The 17,263-nt window shown below is 45.4% G+C and overlaps 1 protein-coding gene across 1 annotated transcript in view; it reads left to right on the top strand.

Moving 5' to 3' along the window:
- The first annotated feature begins 325 nt into the window (after positions 1-325).
- The window catches only part of Msrb3 (methionine sulfoxide reductase B3), a 114,873-nt gene continuing 97,935 nt past the window's right edge, over positions 326-17,263 (top strand). The window contains exon 1 of the mRNA XM_076920347.1: positions 326-578. Coding sequence (XP_076776462.1) covers positions 374-578 — 205 coding nt within the window. The 5' untranslated portion in view covers positions 326-373. The remainder of the gene's footprint in view (positions 579-17,263) is intronic.

Genomic DNA, 17,263 nt, shown 5'->3' with positions numbered 1-17,263 from the left:
ACCCCTCAGGTGCGACCCCTGGGACGCAGGCGGTGGTCCTCTGTATTATGGGTATTCAGTAGGCAAAGGAGCGAACACAGTCACACCTTAACTGGTACTTCCCAGGCTCTTTGGTACAGGCCCCACCACCCCGACATGTCATCCCTCAGGTCCTTTGCTCTCTGGCATCCTGACCCTAGAGTAGAGGTCTCGGGTGGATGCCGCGAGTGGGCTCTGCCCCGGGTGCCCACACACGGAAGCGCTGTCCCCGCAGGGCTGGCCCGGGGCGGTGGAGGCGGCGCCGGAGGCGGGAGTTGGCGGCGGCGGCGGCGTCCCGGGCAGCGGGCCCCGTCCGCGGCCAGCGCGCTCCGCCGTCCTCCCTCGCTTGTCTGCTATGCTCATATTTGGACTCGGCCGCCCGTGCCCAGGAATTTCCCGTCATGCCTCCCGCCGCCCCGTCTGTCGCCCGGAGCCGGGAGGGAGGAGGGATCGGACAGCAGCCGCTCGTCTTCCCCGGAGTGCGCGGCGGACCCTCCGGCGCCCAATCGCGCTCTGCCTGGGTCTCTGCCTAGCTGCGGTCGCGGCCACCACGCCGCGCGGTGAGTCCCCCGCCTCGCCCCCTCCGGCCCTCCGACCCTTCCGAGTCAGCCTGGGACCCGGAGTGTTCCCCCCACCCCCACCCCCGTCCCGGGAGCGCCCGCGCCGCCCCTCAGCCTCGAAAGTCATCCCCCTGCCGTAGATCCCGGGCGGACCCCGGAGACGCGCCTTGCCAACGAGGGACAGCGCAGAACGAGGTCAGGCGGGAGAGCTCGCGCCCCGCCAGCCGCCGCGCTGACACCTTAGCCGTCCCCAACGCGAACCTGAGCCGCCGTCCCCGCGCGGGTCCCCCGGGAGGCTTGGTGGGGTAGCCGGGGGCGCCGGTTGCCACTCCGAGGGCGCGTCCCTCTCCGGCCTCTCCGCAGCTGCGGCCGGGGGATAACGGGCCGGGGCGTGGGAACCGGGAAGGCGTCGCCAGGCCTGGGGACAGGGGCGCCCCCGGGACGGGGCTGACGGCTCATAGGCCCAAACAGGTACCAGCATAACCCCAGGGAGCAGGTACCGGTTCTGTTTTGTTTTCAAGTGGAGACAAGCATCACAGCTGCCCCCCACCCCACCCCTTTTTCCTCAAACTTTTCCACTGGGCTATTTCAAGTCAAACTATCTGAATAAAAAGTACTGTTCCTGCCTTTGTAGGTTATGCGATAAGTGTGGTAATTCTGAAGTGGGAACAATAAGGACTTAAAAGACTTTTCTTGGAATCATATGGAAAGTATTAGGGAGGGTTTCTTTTTTTTTTTTTTCTTTCTTCCTTTTTCCACTGAGTGTCAAAAAACCAATTATTTGAAGTACAAAGGGGAGATTTTTTTTTTTTTAAGGAAAATATTAAGTTGCAGGGGCTCTTGAATGTGGACAGAGTAAAGCAATCAAGGCTTGATTTATTTTGTCTGGCAAGGCAAAACGTTATGATCATCAGAAACTGGGATTATGTGGGAGGTGTTAGGTGGTCGTTGTGGTGCCTATCGGTAGGGTAGACTGAATTGTCAAAATGAGGTTTGACTAGCCAGGACGCGACACACAGGTTAGTTGACAGTTGACTACACCCTGTGCAGCATAAAAAACAAAGTAGGTTCTAAAGGTACTTGAATGTATACAATGTTACCTATGAAAGATTCTCAGGGTCATAGAGTTTACAGTTTTATGTTTGTTCCTGAACATTGTTTGTTCTTTTTTAAAAAAGATTTTATTTATTTTATGTATATGTGTTCATTGTAGCTGTTTTCAGACACATCAGAAGAGGGCATCTGATCCCACTGCAGATGGTTGTGAGCCACCATGTGGTTGCTGGGAATTGAACTCAGGACCTCTGGAAGAGCAGTCAGTGCTCTTAACCGCTGAGCCATCTCTCCAGCCCACATTGTTTGTTCTTGAGAAAGGACCCACCTTTAAATAGACTCATCATCCTGAGGCTGCTTCGAAACAGTCCTTCTTGGGAATCAAGAGATTCTGACTAAACATTTTATCAATGGATTTCTAAAACCTGCTGGGCTGGATGATAAGGAACAGATTGTACTGAAAGGGAGTGAATGAATGATTGTGTGTGTGTGTGTGTGTGTGTGTGTGTGTGTGTGTGTGTGATAAGTGGACTTACTTGATGTTTGTGGTTAAGCAGCCTTTGAAGACCAAAGTCAACTGTGCCAGAGCCTCTTGCCAGTGAGTTCAAACACCAAGTTTATATTTGGATTATTTAAACATAGTTCTAAAAATTTGTTCCTACCTGATAGTCGAGTTTCTGATGCTTTTAATAGTTCCCTATGTGGATGTCTGGGATTTTTCATACTAAACCCAGTAGCTCTTTGCCGTTTAGATTTTTGTCACAGTGCCTGAACTGCCTGTCTGCCAAGGTCGCAGCACACAGCGTCATTTAGACTTTGAATCAAAGCTCTGTTTCAATTTTTAAAGTTACTTCTTCCAATGGTTCGGCTAAAATGTCGAAACTATCAGGCCAGAAGTCCTTGTTCTTCTACTGTAGTGATAAGAATATCTAACACTGAGCGTGGTAGGACACCCTTTCATCCCGGCACACAGAGACAGAGGCCAACAGATTTCTATGAGTCTTGAGGTCAGTCTCGTTTGGAGAGCAAGTTCCAGGCCAGCCGCACTTTGGTTGTCAGACTGTCAGAAGAAAAAACAAAAAACAAAAAAAAAGTCTAAAAACTATCCCAAATTAGGATCCATCAGTTTTTCTGATGTATTTTTTTCACTTAATAAGCAAACTTAGATTTTTAAGCCACCAGAAAACAAAGTTAGTAAATGCTTTTGAGTTCCATCATAATCTAGTCAGAGCCCTTTTATATTTTAATCATATATACATATACATATGTATGCACATATACATATATATGTATGTATATATATACACATATATGTATATATATATATATATACACATACATATATGTGTGTGTATATATACATATGTGTGTGTGTGTCTGGGGATTTGGTCGATGAGTTTGGTTCCAAAGTTTAGGTGCTTACTCTGTAAATGCCTTCCAACTGCGGGATTCTCTAGTACAGCCTCTGTTTGCATAACCCTGCAGAGCCACCCACTTCATTCCTTCAGACATCTGAGTGTCAGTCTTCTACTTGCCCCACGTGTTAAACTGGTCTCCTTGTAGTTGGGTCCGATGGGCGTGGCTTCAGCTTTGAGGAGCTGTGTACCTCAGGATCTTCTCACGGAAGGTACATACCCAATCGGAGCTCATTTAAAAATCAGTCCTGTACTTTCAGAGGGTGCTGCTCTGTCACTGGCAAATGTCTGCCTGCCCTCTGTAGGTAAACAGAAGCCTCTGACACCGTCTGATAACTTGGTTTTGGCTTTTGGGTCTGGGGAGATATCATTAGAGTTCACGCGGGACTTCCTGCCCCTCAAAGCCTGTGGTTACTCACCTGGGGAACCTTCCAATCGAAACCCCCTCAAGTGACACGTTGCTTTATAATCCTGCCTCTGTGAAGACTCAGTTCCATCTGCCAGCCTGAGGTCTTTACGGTTAACTTGCCTTTGGATAGGAGCAGGAACAGCCATTGAATTGGGACTTCGTTAGAATTTCTTATGGCTGGCATGGATCTCATTACTTTGCCCTGATTGCCCTGTGTCTCCTCTTTCTTGGGCCTAATTTATTCTTGTAAAATGCTCACTATGGCCCTTGATGGCTGTTAGTATATTCCGTTGCCCAACAGTCTGACATTTTCTTTTGAGGCCTTTAAGAGAATGTAGGGGGAAAAAAACAAAAACAAAAACCTAGGAGCAGCTGTGAGTCAGCTGACTTTGTGGAAGGTTTTCATTGCTACTTGTTTGAAGAAACGAAAAGAAACCTGAATAAACCAAAACTAGGAGCTTTGAGCTTTTAGTCTAAAGGAAGGAAGGGGCAAGCGAGCGCACTGCAGGACCATTGGAAGCCAAGCGCGGACGACCGCATTAGGGCCCAGGGTTATGATCGATAACGAAAGCCTGGAACAGTCCGTGTCTCTACCCTTTGCCTTTATACGCTTCCCTTGTCTCTGGCTGTTTTCGTTCGCATTCTTGGGTCCTTTGTTGTTTACAGTTACACTCTGTAGCTCAGCCGCTCTCACTGCATCTCTGTGTCCCTTGACCCCCCCCACCCCCCCCCACCCCCCACCCCCGAGCACAAAGCTGATTGAATGTCCCTCAAAGGAGGAACCTGATAACACACAGTGTGGGTCACGTGGTTGGTCTAGATTTCCCCCAAAATCTCTTTTACTTCGAGTATCACATAGAGAGCTTGAGTCGGCCTTTTCCTGTGTTAGATTTTGCGGGTATTTAGTCTTCACGCTGCGTAATGTCTTCTCGATTGCACTGTATGCAGAAGTGGTGACGTCACCTGCGGGCACTAGATCTGGTGCGGCTCCTTCAGCCGGAGTATGCTGAGGAGACCTACCAGGAGTCAACCGAGTGCGTGTCACACTCAGGAATTATGAGCTCGGCATGTGACAGAGTTGTGAAAATCCTGGGATAGCCATCAATCCAGTCTGTAGGCCATCGGCTGCATGCTTTCAGGAATTCACTGACTAAAAGGTTGAGTCCAAGTAGCTCTTCCCGTGAACTCATGAAGAGTGTGTAAATGACAGAGTCATTCGAAATAGAAAGAATTTAGGTTCATGAGGTTTGGCTCACGATCTGGGCCTTTTCTTTCCATAATGGTTGATACAGCCTCTCGTGAGACTCTGTGACGCCTTTTGTATCTAATAGTGTGTATAACTTCTTTTAGCTTCCCCCAAAGCCTTGTGCCATCGTATGCGCTCACTATGCAGCAGGCTCATGGTTCACTTATAATTCTGAGAAGGCTCTTAGCTCTCTCCAACAGGGCCGCAGCCATGTTATATACTGAGTTTCCACGTTCTGAAATCCTCACGCCCACCGCCTCCTCCCTCCTTGACACTGGAGCACAGGTGCACTGCCCTTTCTTAATCATTGTTTGTTTCATAGATTTTCATAAGCTTTCCCACCAACGCTCCAGTTTCCTTTGTGAAGAATGAATACGTAAAAGACTGGAAGTTTTCCCATCAACTGAGGTGGCACAGGAGGGGAGGGGAGGGAACCGCCTTGGTTGAGCACATGATATTATATGTCAGACACAGCAAATGCAGAAGGCCCGGGACAGATATAAGCAGGACTGTGAAGATGGAGAGGTGGAGGATTTCACTGGGTTCAGAGCATGCAAGACCCTTAACGCTAGAGGCCCGGAGATTTGGACGGACCTCATCAGCTATGAAACTGGAGTTTCTTGATCCCTGGAATGTCGCAATTAGAGTTGAGTTGCAGGTGGTATTTCTAACAGCTCACAGGATGAGTGGACTTGGCAAAGTCAGCATTGGGTGACTGACTCGGAAGCAGTGTGAGAGGTGTTTGTTTGTTTGTTTTGTTTTGTTAAGAAATAAAGACCCAAACTATGGAGTGGTAGTGGGGTTGGGGAAGCCTTGTGGGGGCAGGGGGGCGGTGAATGGGCTAAGATCGTTAGGCAGATACTGAGAAAGAAAGGGATAGGTAAAAGGTGTTGGCAAACTGTCCCGCCTGGGTGACTGAGAGAGAATGTGAGCTCAGAACAGCTTTGTATTCGAGACAAAAAAGAAAAAAAAAAAAAAAAAGTAGCAGCTGCAGATCTTTCCTGCTTTTGGTGCCCAGAGGACATTCCTGTGGAAGCGTGTGGTAGGCTCGTATGTGGCAGTGTAGTGCGTGGCGGAACCGTGTGTGTGTGTGTGTGTGTGTGTGTGTGTGTGTGTGTGTGGTGGGGGTGTGGAGGGAGAGCGAGCAGAACTGGAAATGAGACCTGTGTGAGTAAGGAGAGATGGAGAGAAAGGTAAGACGAGAACAGGGTTGGCTCACGTCAGAGGAGGGACACGGGAAAAGCATCCTAAAGAAGACAGAACCTGATAAGGCTTCAGTAGCGATCCACTGGGCACCTGACGCACCTGACGTTCTGTGTGCGAGCTGCTGTGCTGAAGGGGCGTGGCCTTTCTAATTGCACATGAGATAAGTAGTGCGTCTAGAATGCCCTTAACCTGCACGGTGGGGCTGCTCCTTCCCCAGCCTCCTCAATACAACAAAAACTTTAAAGTTGTGCGGTTAGTTCTGCACACATTCTGTCTCACAGGCCTCCTCATCCCTCCATTCATCGTCTCCAAGAATGGGCAGGCGGTGAGGATGCTAACGGAGTACTCTCAGTTCTCTGCCTAGCTCTGTGTCTTAGGAGCACTGTCCATTGCCATAGTCAGGTTGTCTTTCATAATTTTTGACATTTTCTTAGTCTACAATATATGAAGCCGACTATCGCTGCACTCCATTTTGTACTAAGACACACACACACCCAGAACGTCTCATGTTATCAGTGGTCACCTGAATGGTTCCAGCACCCTTGAGCTAGCCGCCCTGGCCTCTGTACTGTGGAGAAGCGTGGCTACCTGGCGTCAGCTCAGAGTATCCAATGCACTGATGGCTGAAGGAAAGTGGAGAGAAAGCCTTTCAGTGAGGGTTTATTTCCGAGGCTTGTAGAGACTGATGACACCTGAAGCTGGTTAAAGGCGAACCCGAGAGAACAGAGGCCTAGAAACTGTGTTCTCAGGGTCCCCCTTACAGATAACAGTATACCCCAATTTGGGGTTTTTAAGGACAGTGCCCAGGTCCTCGCATGTAGATAGAGAGACAGGCTTGTGTACAGAATAGAGTATGACGAATTATTCCGCCCTCTCAAAATAAAACGGAATGTCAGCACTTGCACCGATACAACTTTTAGCAGCTGTTGACTGAGAAGATGCACAACAGCAGAAAGCCACTATGAAGGTCTGGAAGTCAATGTTGAATGTGAAAGCGAACCCGTATGCTTGCAGAGTGCACGTGTGGGAATCGTGACTTAAAAAGCTTGCAGACTGCATCTACTTTCTGGTATTGCAGGTCTTCTCAGGGACGCTCTGGATTCAGAGTCCCTTGGGTCACTCTCTTTAGCTTTTTTTTTTTTTTTCTCTTAAATCTAAGCCATAACTGAAAGACATTTTTTACAAAAGGAACTTCCTCAAAATCCTGTCACAGCAGTTGGCCACCTGTCTTTATTTATTTATTTATTTATTTATTTATTTATTTATAATTTTTAAAAGGTTTTAATTTTTCCTGGCTGGGCGATATACTAGCTGAGACCATGTTATTAAATAGTCTCAAGGATGAGGAGACAGAAACGGTGTACTTTGAAAACTGCATTTTCAGGCATCATTCTTAGGCCTATAATGTGATTTTTAAGGTGAAATTTGTATAACCCATTTATAGCACTCATTGTCTTGGTTATAACTGTCTGCCATTGCTAAATGTGACATAACAAACTCTTACAGTTTCTTTGTTTAATGAACAAGAAAAGGACCTCAGAACCTATGTCAACTTTAAGTCATTAAGGAGAATGAACCGGTGCTGCGTGGAATGTGAGAGAGCCCCGGTATAAGTCCATCTTGTATTTGCATGTTTATTGTTTTGCTTTTGCTCGTTTGGTGGCTACAGACTCTGGGCCTGGTGGGAGTTGGAGAGAATTCCAACAAGTGTGATAGGTAGAAGCTTTTCTTTTTTTCTTTTTTCTTTTTTAGATTAGTAGTGTGTTAATCACGAAAATGTGGCCATGTCTCCCGGGACCTAGTCCAGATTGGATAAGGTGTCACGAGCGTCCACGAGTACTCTATGGAGCTCTAGTTTCTTCATAATCAAAGGGAGAGTTGGAAATTGAAAGCTCACTGTCATCTTTGCTTCTGATTTTTTCCCAAAAATTATATTAGATTTTAATGTTTTTATTTTATATTTTATGTGTATTGGTATTTTGCCTACATATATGTCTGCACCATGTCTATACAGTGACCATGGAAGCCAGAAGAGGGTAGTGGATCCCTTCCTGGAGCTGGAGCTACAAATGATTAGGAACTGCCATGTGGATGCTGGGAATTGAACTTGGGTCCTCTAGAAGAACAGCCCAGAGCTCTTAACTCCTGAACCATCCCTCCAGCACCCTGTTTCTGGTTTCTTGATGTGAACGTGTCAGACGGCCTTAGCGGGCCAGGAAGAGAATGGTTTGAACGCAGAGGTTTTTCACCCATAGGAAGAGCAATTTGAAACATTGCAGGCTCATTTGCATAATCACCCAGTAGTGCTGCAAGAGAGTCCTGCAGTGGCCTGAGAGGAACTGTGGGTGGCGGTCAGGCGAATGTGTCCTCCTAGCTTGTTTGTGTTCAAAATACTTAACTTTCTTATGCCTCTGTTTCTCTTATCTGCAGAATTAGCAGGTTTAACTGCCAACCCCTGATGTTGCTTTTAAGCAGCTGTTGTCTGTGGGTTGTCTGAAAATCTCCCAGGAGCTTCCATAACTTTTAATGGAGAATAGCATGGATAAAAAAATGTATAGAATTACGTTTTTCCTGTTCTGATTTAAGTTTCACTGTTTTGTTGAACTATCTACAGACATTGTGTAAGGTCTTATTTTTGAACTTTGTATTCTAGTGTGCCCAGTAATTGGATCTACAGCTAAAGTTACATAACCCCTTCAAAGATTTAGTGCTTATTGGGAAGATAGATTACAGTTTATTAGAAGTATCTTATGCCCCTTCTGAAGTAACACCATTAAGTACTACAAGTTATGCCTTTTTCTTTTTTAAAAGTGTAGCAGCCAGGGGTTGCTTGTTCATGCTCGGGAACATGTCTCTGACTGGGAAACCTTCTTTCAAAGGTGTGGATAACCAGCAGAATTTGTCTCTGGCCATGCTAAAAGTAGATTGTACTCTTACGACCCGTTAAAGGAAAAATGCTTTGCTGATATGATATGTGAGCACTCACCTCAGTTTATTAGTAAGTTTTTTCTTCTTTATTCAAAACTATTTCCCACATATAGAAAGAGTGAGTCACCTTATAAACATACAGACCTTATTTTAAAAGTCCGAGTGCCCCATCCAGCTTCAGGAGGGAGCATTAAAGCTGGGTTTTTGTTGTTGGTGGTTTTTTTTTTTTTTTTTTTTTTATATATTTCTCACCAATGACAGTGTAAACTTGTCTGTCTTTGTATCTCACTGTTCAGTTCTGCCTGGGCTGGCACTTTATTTACAGATGCTTACCATCTGCTGGGTACAGTGTGTGTTTTGCTTTTTTCCTTGAAATATTGTGTTTCTATATTGGCATGCATCACACACTTTCAAAAAAGACCAGCAGTTCTTATTTTTTTTTCTTACATTTATTTATGTGTGCAGGTGCTAGTGTGTGCCTGCTTACACAGACACACACACATGCGCACGCGCGCACACACACACACACACACACACACACACACACACACACACACACGTTGTGGTACATTTGTGAAGGCCAAATGGCAACTTGAGAGAGTCAGTTCTTCCCTTCTGTGTATTTGAGGGATCAAACTCTGCTTGTGAGACTCGGTGGCAAGCACCTCTACCCGATATGCCATCTTGCTAGCTCTAAATATTGTTTTTTTTTTTCTTTTTAAAGGGAATTTTTATAGTCTTACATAAATCAGTTAACATCCTAGGATTTTTTAGATAACTTGTGTCTGCCAAGTGATACTCACTTCATCTATCATGTTAAGCAGAACTTTCTTCTATCATGAAGTGACCAAGGGAGAAAAAAAAAAGTTCTGGTTGGGGCTGGAAACAGCTGGTTTTCCATTAACCCCAAATTACAGAAGTGTAAGTGTTAGCATAAGGAGCAAACACCCTAAAAATACTTACTGTTTTAAAAAGTACATTTTAAAGATTAAAATTTAAAAAAAAGAAATTAAGACTTGTTTTCATATGATTTTAAAAAATAACCTCCAATTTTTCCAAGCTCTGGGGAGTCTTCCTAACGCCTCTCATTTAAACATGCTAGATTTCCCCCACAAAACAGAAAGCCCATTTATTCCAGCATTACCCTGAGATTTAACTTAGTTTGTGGTTGGGGGGAGGGACTATTGAAATGTTTTCATTTTTGTTTGAAATGTTTATACAAACAACACCCCTTCCTTGGTCCTCCTCCCAGTTTTTAGTGCCCTGTGTTCAAACCCGCTAAGTTCACTAGGTGTTTGTTGCCTGCTTGTGCACACCAGCATAGATCCTGTCTGCTGGAGCATGGTTAGGCTCTCAGGGACTGGATCTCTGAGGAAAATGGACTTATTCTCTCCCAGTAGCCATCAGTTTTCAATGGCTCCTCAGCTGGGGTGGGACTTTGTGCCTCTTTCTGTCTGAGCCAGGATTTTTTTGTCTGGCTTGGTCTTGTGCATGCCTTGGGCATGCAGTAATAACGACTGCAAACAGAGGCATTCAGCTGTCTCCTGTCTCATCTGGGCAGCCTTGCTTTGCCGCAATCCTCCCTGACTTCTGACTCCTGCAGTCTTTCCGTTTTCTCTTCCATGATGATCATGGAGCCTTAGGAGGAGGGTCTGTTATCTAGATGTTTCTCCTTGGGTGGGTTGTGGCTCTGGGTGTTAGTCAATCATCATTTATTAAGGAGAAGTCGTAGGTGAGGGTTGAGAGGTGAAGTAATCTCCAGATATAGAGATAAGTGCTTAGGAGAATGTTTAATTCTCTGTTCATTTTTAGCATAATAATAGTAGATGGTTCTCCCTCGGGGCCTATCATCTACTCAGTCACAGGCTCTTGTCAATAAAGACTCTAGACGTGAGTTCCCTTTTGTAGAGTGCGCCTCAAATCCAACCAGAAAGTGGCTGGTCGCAATCATAAAAACATTTGTGTACTTTTGTATTGGTTGGCGGGTCTTTCTAGGAACTCGGTATTGTGAGTTCCTATTGTGACAGAGCTGAGTGACACAACTGAGTACTTTATCCCCTTAGTATCTTCGAATGCACAGCATCTTCCAGCCCCTGTAGAGATAAAGCTTCCTGGGGAGTACCAGTTTGACTTTTCTATGACTCAAATACGTGATGTCTTTAATAATGGGGTCTTACCTCTCAGAATACCAGCAACAGAGGAAATGACCTGTGATATTTTTTTTTGGGGGGGGGGGGGAGGGTCTATGGGATCCCATTGACTAACAAAGTCCTGAGCCACTGGGCTTTTTATTGGACAGGCTGCAGTGTTTGGGAGAGACATTGTACTCCCATTGTAGGCTAACTATGTGTGTGTGCTCATATGCATATATGCGTATATATGTATACATACACATAATATACACATAATATACATATAACACACATAATATACATGTAATATATACATAATATACACATAATAAATATAATGTAATAATAATCTAATTATAATATAATATACATATACATATATATATATAGTTTAGGAAGCTTCTACAGTAGTGGGTTTCCATATGGCTTTTCAAAGGCCTTTAACTTAGATGTTCTTCCCAGTATTCCTGCTCTGCCATGCCCTTTCACCCCTGACCCCTCCAGCCCCAACCTTCTGACCCCTGACCCCACTCCACCTAACCCTTCCTGTTCCATTCTTCTTCATTTATTCTTCAAACTACTTTACCACTTCCTTATCTTCTTTCCAGCTCTCTCTTCAGTCCATCTAAAATACGAATGGACTCTTCGTACACTCGACATGCTAATTAGTGTGTCTCATGTCGGCATCCAGTGTGAACTAGGCAGACAGGCCTCGTTCTCTGGCTTTTCTTCTTGGTTTGAAACTGCCACGTCCCGTTGTAGAAAAAGCAAGACCGTTTTGTGGTAGGAGCAAGAGGGAGCCATTAGAGTCGAGGATCCAAAGGAGGGCAAGGTCCTATGGGACTTGATTTTTTAAAATCATCTATCTATTTACTGTGGTCATACGCACACATGCATGTGTGTGCATACACACATGTCAACAACAGGTATAGGGAGGTCAGAGGATAACTTCTGGTAGTTGGTTCTCTCCTTCCACCACTGTGGGTCTGGAGATGGAACTCAGGTTGTCAGGCTTGGAAGCTAACGAATGCCTTCTAAGGACCTGCCCAGCCTCACTTAGCAGGTGTTTAGAGGATTACAGGAGTTGAGACATTCTAGTATTGAGGGGATGTTAGGTAGGCAGTGAGGAGACCCAAGCTTCACTTTCAAATGAGCATTCTGGCTGCTGTCTGGGGAATAGACTGTGGAGACAGAGAATAGCAGTAGGTACAGTGTATAGGGCCCTGGTTCAGAGAGGGACTAATACCGGTTAGAATTGGGGGAGGAGGTGCAGGAAGTGACACCTTGCTGGTACTATTTCCTTGGAGTGAGCTGCTCTGGTGGAAGCCACTAATGATGTTCCTGTTTAGCCCAGTGGATTCTGTCACTCCTTCTCTTCTCGACTTGCGTTGTTAGAAGTTCTACCTTAGAACCAGCCTTTGCCTTGGTTTCTGACTTATTCAATTAATTAAAATGATGCCTCAGTTCTTTCACTTGCAAAATGGAGATGCTATTGTATTCATTGTTCTAATGACTGTTTTAATCATGAAGTGAATATATATATATATATACACACACACAGAAACACATACATACACATCACAATATATATATTGTGATGGTTTGAATATGCTTGGTTCAGGGAGTAACATTATTTGGTGGTGTGGCCCTGTTGGAGTAGGTGTGTCACTTTGGGCATGGGCATTTACACCCTAGTCCTAGCTGCTTGGAAGCCAGCCTTTTCCTGGCAGCCTTCAGATGAAGACGAGGAACTCTCAGCTCCTCCTGCACCATGCCTGCCTGGATGCTGCCATGGTCCCACCTTGATGATAATGGACTGAACCTCTGAACCTGTGAGCCAGCCCCAATTAAATGTGGTCCTTATAAGAGTTGCCTTGGTCATGGTGTCTGTTCATAGCAGTAAAACCCTAACTAAGGTGTGTGTGTGTGTATGAGAGAGAGAGAGAGAGAGAGAGAGAGAGAGAGAGAGAGAGAGAGAGAGTGAATATTACTGTGGTCTTTTCAGTATGCATTCTACTGCTATAGGCTCATGTATTTGAATGCTTGGTCCCCGATGAGTAGAATGATTTGGGAAGGATTAAGATGTGTGGTGTTGTTGGAGAAGATGGGTCCCTGGGGACAGGCTATGAGGTCTCAAAAGTTGACAGCAATCCCCAAAAAGTCTCTCAGCTCCTGCTCCAGCACTGTGCCTGCCTGCCCGCTGCCATGCTCCCCGATGTGGTGGTCATAGACTCTAGGCCTTCAGATTGAGTGCTTTCTTTGGTACATCGCCTTGGTCATGGTGTAAGCAAGACAGTTACCCAGGAGGGTTCCTCTCACAGCAACTACATAGTGTCACTAGCGATTTTTCCAGCCATGGTCATCTCTGCCATTCTGGGACGACCCCTTTGACCTCTCCCTTCTTTGACCTCTCTCCTAGACCCTCTTTAGGACAACACGCCTCAGCTGAGCTACTACAGTTCAGCCGCCCTTTCTCCTCCAATCTCTTACTTCATGGCCTCAGTTCCAGTTGTATTTAGGTCACTTTCCCTCTTATCTCCCCATCAGCCCAGTTCCCCCGCCCTCACTTCCTTTTATGTCAGCACCAACTGGATAACCTTGCCTAGGGCACCCTGACATGCCAAACCCAGGACATCTTTCTACTTCAACTTTGACCTCCTTATTCCCCAGATTAGAAAACGCTGCTACCCTTTTCATGCCTGCTTGAGCCACAGCTGTGCTCTCTGATTTAAGCTCTCTCACCCTGACAGACCACGGAGCTCAGCCTAGGCTGCGGCACTAGAGACTGGTGTCTCCCTTCATCCTGTGTGAGTCCTACCCATTTTCATGTTTTTCCTGTGAGAATTTAAATCTGCCTATCTGATAGTAACACTCTCTTTAGTGTCTGTTCTTTTTTACAGATCCCTGCACTGGCTTCCACGATTTGCTCTTGTCCACCTCATTTTCACAGAAGTCAGCCTTAGCCCCGTACTCTTCTTCCAGAACCAGCTCCAGACCACTGTTACCACTGTTCACGGTTTTCTTTGTTTGGAACATTTTCTTTTCCTCCACCTCCTCCTCTTCCTCTTCTTTTTCCTCCTCCTCTTCTTTTTCCTCCTCCTCCTCCTCCTCCTCCTCTTCTTCTTCTTTTTCCTCCTCCTCCTCCTCCTCTTCCTCCTCCTCTTCTTTTTCCTCCTCCTCCTCCTCTTCTTTTTCCTTCTCCTCCTCCTCCTCCTCTTCCTCCTCCTCTTCCTCCTCCTCCTCTTCTTCCTCCTCCTCCTCTTCTTCTTCTTCCTCCTCCTCCTCCTCTTCTTCTTCCTCCTCCTCCTCTTCTTCTTCCTTCTCCTCCTCTTCCCCCTCATCTCCTTCTTCCTCTCCTCCTTTTCTTCCTCTTCCTCCCCCTCTTCCTTTTTCTTCCTCCTCTTCTCCCTTTTCTTTCTTCTCTTCTTTCTCTTCCTCCTCCTCCTCTTCCTCCTTCTCATCTTCCTCCTCCTCCTCCTTCTCTTCCTCCTTCTCTTCCTCCTCCTCCCATCTTCCTTTTCTTTTTTGCTGGGTGAGGATGCAACCCAGGGCCTTTATGAGCATCCAGTGAACATGCTTTCTTTCACCCCAGTCCCTGGCCACCGGATATTATTTCTGTATTTTACCTTTCATAGGTATGGGTCTGTGTTTCCCCCTCCTGTCTCTGCGTGGTCGTCACCTTAGCTCGCACTTTGCTAACATGTAAGCTGTCCACTACTATGGTGTCCTGTTCTACTCTCAGCATCTATCTGTCAGGTAGAACGAGGGGCAGATGCAACAGCGGCCTGTCCAGTTTGAGGATGAGAGCGCTTCTGAGTTCGGTGTGTGTTGTCTTTCAAGCTTACAAAGGAGCAGAACAGAAAGCTTTCTGTGGATTTCCTTTCAAAGATACAGCAGACTGTGAAGAGCAAGGAAGGGAGCAGCATCCGACTGAAGCGCGCTCTAGAAAGGAGGGGATTGGCTTGCTGTTGGAGTGTCCTGATTTTGATTGGAGCACAATTCAGGCAGGGGCCCAGTATCCTCCCAGACTTGCCTGTCCCTTTTGAGACCCAGCATACAGGCTCTTCCTTAGTCCTTTGTAAAGTGATAGCTTGTGTCTTGACTTGCCAGAATTCCCCACTGGATTTAGGCAGAGCATGTTCAGTTGGTAATTTCCGTACCTGGTGGCCTAGCTGCCGGGAATGTGCTGGGCTCACATTAACCTGCATGCGGAGAACACTGGTCGCTGGGATGCGAGTGGGGATGCGACCTTTTCTTCTGTACTTCCTCTCTGCCCTTTATCCCGCAGAAACATTTTAGAAGAACCTTATTTGTGTTATGTTTTAAGGGCGGATACAGGCTTTCCTGTTTTTATATTCTATTCTCCGCTTTCATTGGGAGTGACGAATCTATCCATGAGTGAGCTCTTTTGAAAAGCATTGCTTCCCTTTTATTGCTGCCTGTGTGTGCCGGACCAAAGGAAGCACCTTTTCTCCCTCATCCCCTTTCAAGCCGTTCTGCCACATTTCTTTATTTCGCAATGCTATGCGAGTCACTCTTTTTTGATAAGCCCATAAAAAAAATCATCATTTTTATTTTATGCCACGGACATAGCTGACGAACCTTCCTTCTGTTAGTTCAGGGTTTTGTGATTTTTCTTCTCCTTCATTTCTTGTCGCGTGGCTTCTATGTTATATTTGCCTTCATCTTTTATAGGGGTTATTTTGGTTTCTGTGGTTGTAGAAATACCACAAATCTCACCCGATCTAACCAGCACAGTAAAAGCCCCTCAGCGGTCACTCTTGTATATGGGAGGAATTTAGGAATATTTTTTTTCTGTCCTGCTTCTGTTAGCTAAGATGGAAGCTGTAGTTGAAAGTGATTATTTTTGCATTGTTTTTCTCGTACCACAATCTCCTTTTAAGGGTTATTTTTGTATAATCACGTGACATTTATTGTATTTACTGATTACCACAAGTCTCAGTCAGTGTCTGGTTGCTGGGAAGGGACACCATGAACAAGGCAACTCTTATGAGGGACAACATCTCATTGAGGCTGGCTCACACGTTTAGGTCAGCCCATTATCAGCATGGCGACACGCAGGCAGACATGGTGCTGGAGAGATATCTGGATTCACAGGCAGCAGTACAAAGAGAGACACTGGGCCTGATTTGAGTATTTGAAATGCCAAGGCCATCTCCAATGACACAGTTCCTCCAATAAGGCCACACCCACTCTTACTAGGCCACATACGGCTCCCTGGGGACCAGCCATTCAAAGCTCTGAGCCTATGGGAGGTCAGTCTCATGGAAACCACCACTCGGCCACGTATTTTAAATTCAATCAACCTTAAATTTATTAATGATGTTTTGGTTAATAGATCCTTCATAACCTGGAGTCTATCCTTGAGTTGATACTTTTTAAATAAGAAAAGATATATTGATATTTATTTCCTAAGCCCAACGCAATTCAACTAAAAACTACCATATCTCTTAAAAAGATTTCATTAAAAAGATTATCAAAAGACATAGTTATAAGGAGGTTGGAGCATTTTTATTGGATAAGCCGATTGCAAGTCGAAATATACTGTAGAATATATAAAATGTCACTAGCATTTTGTGTAGAAGAGGGGCCTAGGATGATGGAATTTACGGGCATTTTTATGAGAGATTAGTGTATCAGTCACAAGGTTGTAAGTGCTGGGAATCCAGGATCTCAAGTGTTATGAATAATTCTCAGGGTCATGTGCAAAATTAGTTCTAAGTCCTTGAATTCTTTATCTTTGCCTGGCAGTCACAGTGAGACTGTAATTTATAACTTCTGCTGCACTTGATCAGAACTGCTCAACCCTGATTTCTTTCTTTCTTTCTTTCTTTCTTTCTTTCTTTCTTTCTTTCTTTCTTTCTTTTTGCAGGCACAAAGTTGAGTTTCTCTGAGTTATCTGAAACAACTGGTTGCAAAATTTGAAATTTTACTTTTTGTCTATATATATTTTTTTCTTTTTTTAAAAAAAACAAGTATTTTATTTATATGTATGATGAGTACATTGTAGCTGTCTTCTGACACATCAGAAGAGGGCATCAGATTCCATTACATGTGGTTGCTGGGGGAATTGAACTCAGGACCTCCTGAAGAGTAGTCGGTGCTTTTTTTTTTGTTTGTTTTGTTTTGTTTTGTTTTTCGAGACAGGGTTTCTCTGTATAGCCTTGGCTGACCTGGAACTCACTCTGTAGACCAGGTTGGCCTCGAACTCAGAAATCCGCCTGCCTCTGCCTCCCAAGTGCTGGGATTAAAGGCATGAGCCACCACTGCCTGGC

This window comes from Arvicanthis niloticus, chromosome 22, assembly GCF_011762505.2.
Source record: "Arvicanthis niloticus isolate mArvNil1 chromosome 22, mArvNil1.pat.X, whole genome shotgun sequence".
Classification (NCBI taxonomy): Eukaryota; Metazoa; Chordata; class Mammalia; order Rodentia; family Muridae; genus Arvicanthis; species Arvicanthis niloticus.
The sequence above is the reverse complement of the archived record's forward strand: the minus strand, read 5'-3'. Positions and strand labels throughout refer to the sequence as shown.